Here is a 13,639-nt window from a genome sequence, read left to right on the forward strand (position 1 = left end):
GAATTCGCTAAACTGAAAAGTCATGACCGAGAGAGAGAAAGGCAAGATATATATGCTACAGAATTTATTCATGCCCCCATTTTATGAACATGAGGCCAGTAGCAACATGGTAATGTCACTGGATTACCAATCTAGAAACTCAGGCTAATATTCTGGGACACCCTGGTGTGGCAGATGGAGAAATTCACATTCAGTAAAAATTTGGAATTATAAAGATAGTCTCTTTGGATCATATAATTGCTGTCAGTTTTCATAAAAACCCATCTGGTTCATCAATATCTTTCAGGGAAGGAAAACTGCCATCCTTAACTTGTCTGACCTACATGGAACACCAGACCCACCGTGATGTGCTTATCTCTTAACTGTCTTATGGGCAATTGGAGATGGTCAATAAAAGTTGACCTAGCCAGTGATGTCTACATCCCATGAATAAATTAAGAGTGTAACAACTCTGTTTCTGGAGGCATAGGGTTATGTTACTAGGAAATATTCAGGTGTCACGTGTTTGAATCCAGGGCTTGAATTAATTTAAGGGTCTCTGTGGTATTGTCCCTGCCCCTGGACCAGGAAGCCTGGGTTCTGTCTGTTAAAGAGTTGTAGAACAACATCTCTGTACAGGTTGATTAGAAAAAAATCCCAGAATTATTCTTTCCCTTCACAACAAGAGTATGTGAACCAGAAGTCATGAGAGAATTAATATACATGTGATTTTCAACACTAATGTTTCTATTTCTCAAAATCATTGAAATCACCAAGACAGTGCGAGCAACTAGATTTCCTGTCCCTTTTCAGGTCGTTCTCGAGGGGCAATTATCTCGGAGTACTACAATCGCACTTTAAGGTTACGGCGGCAAAGGGCTCGGCCTGCTCTGAAAGATATGTCTCGATCGATGAGACCAAGCATACGGGATGTAGCTGCATTGGATGAGAATTGTGAAGAAGAATTAGGCAAGTATAAGAACAGGAATTGTATTGAATTTATTGTCATGTATACCAAGGCACAGTGAAAAGCTTTGTCTTGCGAGCAATACAGGCAGATCACAGAGTTAAGTAGCATAGATAATAGGTAAAACAGCGGCAAAAACAAAAACACAGGTACAGGCAAATGTTAAGAGTTTCTGAATCCATTCAGTATTCTAACAACAGTAGGTTGTTTCGAAATGAAGTTAAATGGAGATTAGAGAAGAAATATTAACTTGAGTCATACAATATGTTAGTTCTATTATTCTGGTTTTTGATGTAAATTGTGCCTCAATGTGAAACCATAACTTGACAAACTTTAAGAACATGATCACCAGGAGTAGGCCACTCAACCCCTCGATCCTGTTCTGTCATTGAAACAGATGATAGCTACTCTGACCTTGGCCTCAACTTCACTATCCTATCTATTTTCCATAAAACTTGATTTGATTAGGTTATTTTAGATTACTTAGATTAGATTAGATTACTTACAGTGTGAAAAAGTCCACACCGACCCTCCAAAGAGCAACCCACCCAGATCCATTCTCCCACATTTACCCCTTCACCTTACGCTACGGGCAATTTAGCCTGGCCATTCATTCACCTGCACATTTTTGGACTGTGGGAGGAAACCGGAGCACCCAGAGGAAACCCACACAGACATGGGGAGAATGTGCAAGCTCCACACAGACAGTTGCCTGAGGCCATATAATTTGAAAATCTGTCTATGTGAGCCTTAAATGTATTCAGTGACGTATTCGCCAAAGCTCTTGAGGGTTAGAGAATCCCAAAGATTCATTAGTTTCTGGGAGTAGTAACTCTTCCTCATCTCTGCCCTAAAAAGGTAACCCTTGTTCTGAAGTTATACTCCCATGAAGATAATCACTGCTCATTATCATCGACACTGTCAACCCACTCTTGAATCTTGTTTAAAAGGCACACTTTTAATTCTGTTAAACAGAGTACAAGTCAGACCTGCTCAACCTTATCTAATAGGACAACACCTCCATTCCAGGAATTTGATCATTCTCTGAACTGCTTCCAATGTGAGTGTTATCTCTGCTTGAATGTGGAGACCTCAAAGTATGCAGGTGTGGGCTCATCAAAGCCCCATGCAGTTTTAGCATGACTTGTCTTGTTTGTACTCTAACTTCTTTACAATAAAAATCATCATTCAGTTTCCTTTTGATTACTTGCAGAACCTGCATTCTACTCTTTCTGATTCATGTGTGAGGACCCCAAATCCTTCTGGTTACCACAGCATTTTGTAGTTTCGTATTTTGCTTTTCATACAAACTGAGTAACCTCACAGTTGCCTGCGTTATACTTCATCTGTCATTTTTTTTTGCCATATATTTTTTGCATTCTTCTCAAAATTTCTTTTCCACCTATTGTATTGTCAGCAAATTTATACGTAATACTGTCAGTCTCTTCATCCCTGCGCTAAATATAGATTGCAAATAGTTGAGACGCAGCACTAATCCCCACAAGTTCAAGTTTGTCAAACTGATTATGACCCTTTTGTTACAACTTTTATAGCAATTGCTTAAGTTCCTTACTCACCTGATTACTGATCCTTTTGAAATATTTTTAGTATTTTCTACCATGAAGACAGGTAAAACGTTTGTTAGATGTTTCTTGTTTCCCTTTTTCCTCAGTCTTATTTTAGACATACTTATTGAAGCAATTGCTCCTTGTTTTTATAATATTTCATCCTCGTTTACACTTGTTTCTTGATAGCCACTCTATCATTCGCGCAACACAAATACAGACATGCCCATACAAACACACACACGTGCGCACAAGGCAAAGGGTTTGTGTATAACAATCTCTTATGTAACACTTTATTGAATGTCTTCTGGAAATCCAAATTAGGGACATTGATACCCCCTCCCCCAACCACCTTACCAAACCTTGACATTGTGCTCTCAAAATGTTGTAATAAAGTTATCAAATGCTATTTCACTTCCACAAACTTCATTGGTTTTGCTTGATTATGTTCTAATTTTCTGAAAGCCCTTCAACAACTTCTTAGTCATAGGATCTCTGCAGAATGGAAGCAGGCTATTTAGCCCATCAATTCCACACCGACCCTCCAAAGAGCATCCCACCCTCTTAACTCTATCGCTGTAACCCTGCATTTCCCATGGCTAATCCACCTAATCTGCACATCTTTGTGACTGTGGGAAGAAACCGGAGTCCCTGGAGGAAACCCACACAGACACAAGGAGAACGTACATATTCTACACAGTCTCCGAGACTGGAATCAAACCTGGGTCCCTGTGAGGCAGTAGTGCTAACACTGAGCCACTGTGCAACTACTTCTTACTTAATGGATTTCTGAAAATTCCCATTGGCAGATGTCTGGTCAACTGGCCGACAATTTCCTGCTTTTTGTTTTCCTCCTTTTGAATAGGCATTTAATTTTTGAATTTCAAACATTCGTGTTTCCAATTTCTTGAGATCTTTAAAGAATCTAAGGAATTTTGAAAATTACAACCAATGCATCCTGTTCCTCTGTAACTACTGCCTTCAAGACCCAGGAATATAGACTGTTAGCTCCAGGGGTCATGTTAGTCGTTAGTCTCATTAGTTTGCCTATTTTTCTGTCATGATGATATTTGTTTTAACTTCCTCCCATTCTGTACGTTTCTTCCCCACCTGATTACAGATCCTTTTGAAATGTTTTGAGTGTTTTCTACCATGAAAACAGATCAATTATCTGTTCAATGGTTTTTTTTGGTTCCACTAAGTTCCTCAGTCTTACTTTTTTATCTCAAACCGAGCAGTCTGAAGGAAAAGAAAGTGCCTCAATTTGCTATGATGTTCTCTTAAGAGCCACTCAGTGCAAAGTGTATGCAAGAAAAGGGAGTGGATGGAAAAGTAGACATTGTCAGGAAAATGTAGGTGCTCCGGGTAATTTCTTTGGATTAATTTCCCTTTAAACAATAACTTTCTGGGCTAATATTAGATCTGTTCATTGTGAAAGATTAAAGCAATCATATGATCTTTGAACTGTTACTCCGCTACACTTGCTGTCTGGTGGGGCTCCTTATTTAAGAAAAACATGAGGGAATTCCATTGCAGCTTTAACAAAGTAATCCTTTCAGGATGTAGGTTTGCTCGCTGAGCTGGAAGGTTCGTTTTCAGACATTTTGTCACCATATTAGTGAGCCTCCAGATGAAGCACTGTGGTATGGCCCGGTTTTTATATAAAATGTGGGCCATACTGCCAGTGCTTCATCCAGAGGCTCACTGATGATGTTACCTAGTATGATGACGAAACATCTGAAAATGAACCTTCCAGCTCAGCGAGCAAACCTACATCCAGAACCTCAACCTGAGCTATAAATCTTCTCAAAACTTGGTAATCCTTTCAATGTCACTTACGTCCATTTACCAAGCCAGATCCAAAGCTCTGACTTTGCCAAATATCTGGAAAAGTTGAAAAATTCTGCCTCATCCGCACTTACCTCCTGCTTTGGATTGAAATATTTTATTCAGGATTTGTACCTGTACACTATTTTTGTTTTTTTCCAAACCACAGAAATTTCCTACTGTGTACTGTTGCCGTTGGCAGCTGTGACAATTGAGTGAAGAAGTGTTCAGGGATTGTTTATGTTTCTTGTTCTCTTGGTGGAAAAAAATCAAAAGGAGTCAGAGAATTTGCAGATTTCCCCTGCCTTCCAAATGGTGAAAAACAAATCAAAATTTCTTGCTTCCAAATCATTAGTGTTCGGTCAAAGCTTTAGACAGGCACTACTTTTAATTTCTAATTGCATTTTGTTGAAAATTGAAAACATCTGAACTCAACTCTACAGTTAGGAATCAAATTCAGATCGGCTATGTTCTGAAGTTTCATGGCTACCTATTGCACTGGAGTAATCTTGTGAAGCAGAAACCTCATTTAAAATACATGTTGTCTCAAAAGGTTGTCACATGCTGTAAGGCACAGCCATTGTACTATCTGCTGAAGGCCTTTTCCTCCACAAGGTTTTGAACATGATTAAGGATTTAGAAACTCATGTTCAGTCATCATGTCTGAGAAAAGTTGTGCTCTTTTCCCTAGGGTGAGGGATCTCGAGACTAGGTAGGGGGTATATTTTTAAGGTGCGAGGAGAGAGATTTTAAAACGGACTTGAGAGACAAATTGTTAACACAGACGGTGGTTCACATGTGGAATGAACTTCATGAGCAAGTGATGGTTGCGGACGTAGTTACAATGTTTAAAAGACACTTAGATAATTACATGAATAGAAAAGATTTGGAAGGATGTGGGCCAGGAGCAGGCAGGTGGGAATGGCTCGGTTTGGGATTATCTTTAGCACGATCTGGTTTGACTGAAAGGTGTCTTTCCATGCTGTATGGCTCTATATCTTTTAAACATGGAAAATTACTTGGTTCATATGAGGTTCCTGACCTTCCTGGTTTGGATTTGTGTACTTTGGTTGCTGTTTTGTTACAAAAGGACGGAGGAATGGATATCTTATGTTTGCTTCTATATTTCAGAAAAGAAGAAGCTGTTGGCTGAATTGCAGCAATTGTCTGGGAGTGACTGCACCAGGATGTTACGGACCATGCCACTGAACCTTTCTGTGAAAAGGGAACTAAGGTCAGACATGCAATGTGGATAATTTGATGAGCAGTTGCAAACTTACATATTTTCCATGCTCCTCTTCTACTTGTGCTGCTACACAGGCTAATTGCAACTCTGTAGTGATTAGAGTGACAAAGGGGTTACCATCAGTGCTATCAAGTGGCACTCTTGTAGAGCTGTAACCTACTCACTGATGCTCTGTCAATGCCACCCAGCTCCTGACCTCATTGCAGCCTTCATCCAAATATAGACAAACAAGCTGAATTTGAGGTGAAGAGAAAGTGTCCTTGACATTAAGGCAGTATTTGACCGAGTTTGACATCAAGCAGAGCTGGTGAACCTGGACTGAGCAGGATTTGGTGGGGGTGGGGGGAGCATTCTCCATTCATTAATGTCATACCTAGCAACAAGGCAGCTGGTTGTGGTTGTTGAAAGTAATTCTTCTCCATCCTGGGAAATCCCTGCAGTGGTTCCTCAGGTTGGTGTCCTTGGCCCAGCCACATTTAGCTATTTCATCAATGTCTTTTCCTCCACTGTGCAGTCAGACATGATCAGGGCAGCAGGAGCAAGGGAGCAACTTCACTTGCAAGACAGTCTCCAAGGCACACCCCACACTGATTTGTGCTGCACATTGCTGTTTCCCCACTGTTGCTTTGTAAAAGTCTTAGAACCAAGAACATTATGGATGTAACTACACCCCATAGATTACGAGAGACGTCCAGTGATGTTTCTTATAGGCCGTGTCTTTGATAGTTTTTCTACGTGTTACATTTGTATGTTGGTACAAGTCACCCCCTTGTGCAATGTTATTACATTGTTTGGGATGTCATCGCATCATAGAGATGTACAGCATGGAAACAGACCCTTCGGTCCAACTTGTCCATGCTGACCAGATATCCCAATCCGATCTAGAACCACCTGCCGGCACCCGGCCCATATCCCTCCAAACCCTTCCTATTCATATACCCATCCAAATGCCTCTTAAATGTTGCAATTGTACCAGCCTACACCACTTCCTCTGGCAGCTCATTCCATTCCCGTACTGCTCTCTGTGTGAAAACATTGCCCCGTATATCTTTCCTCTCTCACCCTAAACCTATGCCCTCTAGTTCTGGACTCCCCGATCCTAGGGAAAAGACTTTGTCTATTTACCCTATCCATGCCCCTTATAATCCAATGAACACAGTCCACCGATTTCTCAGCTACAAACCTGAACAAGCAGACAAAACACATCCAGAAACCCGAGCCACTCTCCCCTACATCAAAGACCTCTCGGAAATGACTGCCACCTTGGCATCATTGTAGCCCACAAACCCACCAACACACTAAAACAGCAGCTGATGAACTTGAAAGACCCTATACAGACAACAAACAAAACTAATGTCATTTACAAAATACCGTGCAAGAACTGTTACAAATACTACATTGGACAAACAGGCAGAAAACTAGACACCAGGATACATGAACATCAACTAGCCACAAAACGACATGACCCTCTTTCACTAATATCTTTACATACAGATAAGGAAGGACATCACTTTGACTGGGACAACTCTTCCATCCTAGGACAAGCCAAACAGGGACACGCACGAGAATTCCGAGAAGCATGACATTCCAACCGGAACTCTATGAACAAACACATTGAGTTAGACCCCCATCTACCACCCCCTGAGAGAAAGAAAAAAACACAGGAAATGACATCACCACAGGAAATGACATAATCAACCCAAAGAAACCCAAACATATAAATAGAAACCAGGAATTATCAGCAGTGCTTCGCCTGGAGGCCTACTGAAGATGTTACGCAGTAGGGTGATGAAATGTTTGGAAATGAACCTTCCAGCTCAGTGAGTAAACCTACATCCAGAACCTCAAACTGAGCTACAAACCACCTCAAAACTCACTTGATCATTGATAGAAATGTGATTTGTTAAAATGAACCTAAATTTGAATCACATTTTTTTCTAAACAGTAATGAATATACAGAGCAACAATAGTGCCCAATCTCATTTCAAGCAATCTTGACACATCAGTATAAAACAAGGAATAAATTGCATCTACCCATTAGTCATTTTGTGTGACTTAAAAGAGAACTGTCCTGCATTCCATACATCTAAATAATTGATTAAATCTCTCTCTCCTACTGGGCTGTTCTTGTTTTGAGCTCATTTTCTCAAAATCAGACAGCATGGCCGAGACCAGATGGCTGTTACTGCATACTTAGGTCTGGGGATCTTTGAGTCCATTAACAAAAGGCCTAAATTCTTCCAAATGGTGAAGACAATGGATGAATTTCAGGAGCTTTAAATAAAATTACCAGCAAAGATTTGCTGTTTCTTCTGAGTACATTTCTGAGGAAATAGTTAAAAGCCAGTGTAAGGCTAGGTGCTGTGAAATCTAAGGGGATTTCCACCAATTTTATGTCAGATATTATGTTTATTACATCTGTGACCCAGTAAGAAAATGCTGTGTTCTGGTATCACGCCTTAAAGTCACAGAATCTTTGATTTTTGCAGAGTTGGCTGTGCAGAGGCAGAGCCAAAACAGTGTCTCTCAGTTTCATTTTGCCTAGTCTAGATTTTGTCAGCCAGTAAAAACATTCCTGAGATGCACTGAGGTTCGTTCTTGGTTAGAATATGGTTGACCAAAATACCAAGCTTCCTCTCAAAAGGAAATGGCCTCTTAGTTTTGAAAGTTTGCCCATCATCGCCTGTACACCTTAGGAAGATGGTACAAGAAAAATCAAGGAAGCAAACATTGTACGAAACAGTTGATATGTTTCGGTCAGATAAGATAGGATTTGAGTTTTTCTTTCTCTTCTGTTCTGTGCACTTGTTCTTTTATTAGCCATTCAATAAAAATGTGATTTTACATTGCGCACCCAAAAATGTAACTTCTCCAACGTTTATTTGTATGGACAAAACAGGCTAATTTTACAGAAGCTGCAAACACAAATCATGAGCTTAAATGTAAGAAAAATGAAAAGAATTAACATTAAAATTTAACAATGTGACTTGTGCACAAATCAGAGTTTACTTTACGAACTGCAGTACATCTTCTGATTTCACAAAAGAGACATCCTACTGGAAATCAAGTGTCTGCTTTGTGATAATTCCATAATGAACGTTACATAGTCACTGATGTGTTGTAACCCGTTCTAACAAAAACTCCTCTTGATTTAAAACACTGATCTACATTTTTTTTTGCCTGACCTGCTGAGTTTTCTTTCAGTTGTATTTGTTTCTGTTATTACATCACCACTGTTATCCTGAGCTTGTTAGGAAACTTACAAGTATTTAAATGATGTCTTTTGTACTGTAGTTTTCTCCGTTAGATAAGTCATGTGCTTCATGGGCAGTTTGAAAGCGCACATCGGCAAACTGTCCAGAAGTTCCCAGGTAAAAGATTGTCATGAGGAAATTTGAGGTGAGTTTAGAGAAGTTATAGTAGAGCTGTCACTCTTTCCAAAGCCCTCATGCTTTTAAAATACTCTTTTCTAACACACAACTGCAATGACTTGTCATCAATTTCCTGTAAATACTGTCTGCAATTGATTTGGCACGTCTTCTGTATTGATAGTCCCCTGTGTACCCCAAGTGACAGAAGCCATACTTGGACTTGCTCTTGTTGAGCAATGTGGCCATTTTGAAATTGCTATCTTTGTTTTACTGCCCTTCACCTATTCTATTCACAACACCCCCACCTCCCAAACCACTATCACTTCCTGTGAGATATCTGTACTGTTCCAATCTTGGCCAGTTGAGCATGCATGTTTTAACCACTCTACCATTGATGACCTTGTTTTCACCTGCTTGGGCCCTGAGCTTTGGAAAATGCCTTCCTCCTTTTCTTTTATTCCTTTAAGAGACATGTTTTTCACCATCTGATCTTTATAGCTTATTATCAAATTTGTTTCGATAGTGCTCCCTGATGCATTATAGAATCGCTACAGAGTGGAAATAGGCCATTCACCAAACAAGTCCACACCAATGCTCCGAAGACTAACCCACTTAGACCCATTCCCCCACCCTACATTTATCCCTGACTATTGCACCTAATCTACACACCCCTGAACATAATGGGCAATTTAGCATGGCCAATTCACCTAACCTGCACATCTTCCCTATGAAGCATGTTTGGATGCTTTACTATGATCAAGGGTCAACAAGTTTGCATTACTTGGCAATCTATCTGCTATGTGATTATCCATAATGTGTACTGTCAAGAGTCCTTTCTCCTCCGGAGATTCTGAACCGATTTAGAATAGACTTTCATTTATCAGATGAATTTTCACTGCAGTGCAATTCACCCAGTTATGTATTTTAGAAGAACAGCTCAGCAGTTCTTCTACCTCAGAACTGCATATTACATTAAGGGTTTTCTTTGGTAAGCAAATAGGCTTCACGTGGGCTTTTAAGAACTGAATTTTTAATACTTTTACAGAATGAAAAAATAAATCAATACCTTTTATGTCTCCATAGTAGCCTTAACTTTAACATGCTTTTAAAACTAGTTCAGCTAGTTAATGTTGAAGTTTAAATGATTTTGATCTGATCTATAATGTCTGTGGACCTACAATGAAAAAGTTGCAAATTATAATTTATAGAGATTCTTTCAGAAATCACACATTTCATGTGCAAGATCATAGTGGGTACTATATTCAGTACTATATAATTAGTGCTGACATGATGAAGAGCTTATGCCCGAAATGTTGACTTTCCTGCTCCTCGGATGCTGTGCTTTTCCAGCGCCACACATTTTGACTCTGGCAACATTGATGGTTCATCAGGAGTGTTTACACATGAGAGCACATTTCGGGAATGGAGTAAAGGTGGCATTGCTATGCAGCTAAGAGCAACTGGTGTGAATTCTGATGATAGAATTTCCCATTTTGTAGACAGAGAGAACAAATGTACAAAGTGTTAAATGGGGTGCCAGTGGAGAAGGCGGCTTTGTCCTGTGTAACGGTGAGCTTCTGATGATGTTGGAGCGACAAATAAATCGAGGATACTCAAAGGCTTGGTATGGTAATTGAAGATAGAAAGGCAGGTGGGTGGTAACAGCCAATAAATTGGCATAGGGCTAGGAAGGGCCACAGTGGAATGAGTAGAGAGAATTAGGTTGCATGGCTTCATGGGTTGGGTGGGGTGGGGCAGTGGTGGTGAGGGACTCATGAGGGCTGGTGCAGTGATTTTGGAGAGATAAGGTACATCTTTTGGATCTTGTTCTGGGACAACTTAAAGGAAAAACACCTTTTGGGATTGTGAAAAGACTTCGCTGCTCCTCGGATGCTGCCTGAACTGCTGTACTCTTCCAGCCCCACTTACCCAGAATCTGGTTTCCAGCATCTGCAGTCATTGTTTTTACCTTGTTTATTTGTAATGCATACACAAGCCTATTGGAACTGTTAAAGTTGTCAAAGATTTGTCCAAAACAAAAATGGAGCTAAATAAACAATCCTACATTTTTCAGTGTACCTGTTTGTGTCAAACTATGATACTGTAGGATTTGTGCTGCAAACTATCAATCTTGCAGTGGTGTGCCTATTGATGGACAATTCCAGCTGTGTGTTGAATTGAAGTGTTTATTGACATAAGGTATTCAGAACTTGAGTCTCATGTTTGTTTATATAAAAGATTAATTGTAGCAATTTCAATATATTTTGGGTTTTTGTAACAAAATAAACAATGTGCTTTTTCAGTAGTAACCGTATAATAGAATGATAGCTTAATTTCTTTTTGTCAGAATGTCTCTTAGATTAATGCCCATGGTAGATAATAATAGGTGAATTGCTATGGAAGACGAGGGACAAAGGGTTTTCAGCAGAGGATGGGAGATAGCATCGGAACAATATGAGGGACCTTGAGAGATGGGTACATTTAAATGGGGTATGAGGGTAGCATGCAAATTGGTTAATGGGGATATGCAGGCCAAAGGGATTGTGTACGGGGAATTAGGTTGGTATAAGTGTAGCATTGTTGGGTAAAGTTGTTTCCTTTACATTATCCTGCAGCTATTTTAAGCACATGACCTCCACTTTCCAAAAGTAAAATTGCAGAATACATCAGGTCCAAGTGTAACTTGAAAGTATCCCACATTTAAACATAGAAATCAAAATATATTGTTGAAACAGGAAGTTGCTTGTGGTGGACTGGTTTCTTGTAACTTGATTGAGCTTTCAGTGGTGGGAAGTAACCCAAAGAACTGTAGAAATTGATCGATTTAACTTCTTTAGAGGAGCTTTAACTCCTCTAATAATTCTGTGTTCTTACAGACGTATGACATCGAACTGTAAAGATCATAGCAGTGTCCCGCTTGATGAGAACTTATCATGTTGGAGTCAAACAAAGTACACTCTAATCATTGTAAGTATCTCAAGATTAATTTAACGAAAGAAACTAAAATTGAACAAACATTATTTACTCCTTTTAAATTATATATTCTTCTGAAATAATTTATCCGATGGGCAGTCATAGACTATTTCTATCCAATCTTTCTTGCTTCTCTTACGAAAGTTTAGATTTTGTATTCACTCCAAGTAATATTTGCATTTTTTTTCAAAGTTACAATGAAATTAGAATGTAGCACATTTGAAACTGCAGCTGTAGAAATATTACTTCCTCAAAGGTTTCCTAAATGTGGTTTCTAAAAAATATGCATGCAATATATTTCATTATTGCTGAGAGCTCTGCCAATATTATCTTCACAACTACCTTGTAAATCAAAGAAATGTCTTTACAGCAGTGAAATGGCTTGTTCTCCGTATACAGAGTGTTTAACCCCATTTCTCTGTTTTGTTATTAGGCTGTCAGGCAATGCTGGTATGGATTTCTTTCCCTTCTGCATGCGTTTCACTTAAGGCAGATTGCCCTGAAACAGATCAGCGGCCGCTTTGGAACAGGGGTGCTTTCATATTTCATCTTCCTCAAGATGCTGCTGATATTCAATGTTTTCCACCTTCTCATGAATGTGTTCTTCATTGTCATTCCCCAAGCTACTCATCCCCCTAAAATCCCAGAAAGACAATTCTTTGGACTGGAGCTGCTGACTGGCATTGTAAGTGAAATTTAAACAGCGATTCTTAGCTGTTTTTGAGGCCCTGCTGCAATGCCATAAAACTATGTCGGGGATCATTGTTTCCTCACATCCTCCCCAAGACACACACAACCCTATGAATCAGCTTTTTTCCCCCCCTGGGGAAAGCTTGCATATTCATTACTACATTGTAACATTTCCACTCCATAGACCTGGAACACACTGGGTATATAGAACATTTTCTCAGCTGAGCAGCAGTAAGCTGTACCTCCTCTGGGCATAATGGTTGGTATGGAGAGGGTGTGCCCCAGTCCAGAAGCTCTGTCTGGGGATCCCTGTGCCAATGAATCATGTCTGCTTAGAGTACAGGACATTTGTTCGGCCACCTTTGGAATATTGCATGCAGTTCTGGTCTCCTTCCTATCAGAAGGATGTTGTGAAACTTGAAAGGGTTCAGAAAAGATTTACAAGGATGTTGCCAGGGTTGGAGGGTTTGAGCTATGGGGGAGTTAGAATATGCTGGGGCTGTTTTCCCTGGAGCGTCGGAGGATGAAGGGTGACCTAATGAAGATTTATAAATCATGAGGGACATGCAAAGGATAAATAGGCAAAGTCTTTTCCCTGGGATGGGGGAGTCCAGAACTAGAGGGCATAGGTTTAGGGTGAGAGAGGAAGATAAAAAAAGAGACCTAAGGGGCAACTTTTTCATGCAGAGTGTGGTATGGAATGAGCTGCCAGCATGGATGAGTTGGACGGTATTGGTCTGTTTCCGTGCTGTCGCTGTATGACTCTGTGAATGCAAGAGTGAATGTTGTAACCACCTAAAGTGCTCTTCAAATGAAGGAAATATTTTTAACAGCAGATGTTGGGAGGGCCTGGGGTGTTGGTGCATTAATTTGATGTCAGTGGAGCAAGGCAAGTGTAACTCCACAATTGATATGTCTGGTGTGAAACTGATGGAGTGGAGAGGGGCTGGTTTTATTTGTTTGCCTGTGTTAAAATGGGATCACATTGGAAAATAATTTTACACATGTTGGTGAAAGATGA

The 13,639-nt window shown here is 40.0% G+C and overlaps 1 protein-coding gene across 4 annotated transcripts in view; it reads left to right on the top strand.

Moving 5' to 3' along the window:
- LOC132828008 (transmembrane channel-like protein 6) overlaps window positions 1-13,639 on the top strand; it is a 99,388-nt gene that overhangs the window by 56,059 nt on the left and 29,690 nt on the right. For all 4 annotated transcript variants that reach the window (XM_060844872.1, XM_060844871.1, XM_060844874.1 and 1 more), the window contains 4 exons: window positions 793-948; window positions 5,470-5,572; window positions 11,832-11,922; window positions 12,362-12,613. In XM_060844872.1, coding sequence (XP_060700855.1) covers window positions 793-948; window positions 5,470-5,572; window positions 11,832-11,922; window positions 12,362-12,613 — 602 coding nt within the window. The remainder of the gene's footprint in view (window positions 1-792; window positions 949-5,469; window positions 5,573-11,831; window positions 11,923-12,361; window positions 12,614-13,639) is intronic.

The sequence above is a fragment of the Hemiscyllium ocellatum genome, chromosome 25 (genome assembly GCF_020745735.1).
Source record: "Hemiscyllium ocellatum isolate sHemOce1 chromosome 25, sHemOce1.pat.X.cur, whole genome shotgun sequence".
Taxonomy (NCBI): Eukaryota; Metazoa; Chordata; class Chondrichthyes; order Orectolobiformes; family Hemiscylliidae; genus Hemiscyllium; species Hemiscyllium ocellatum.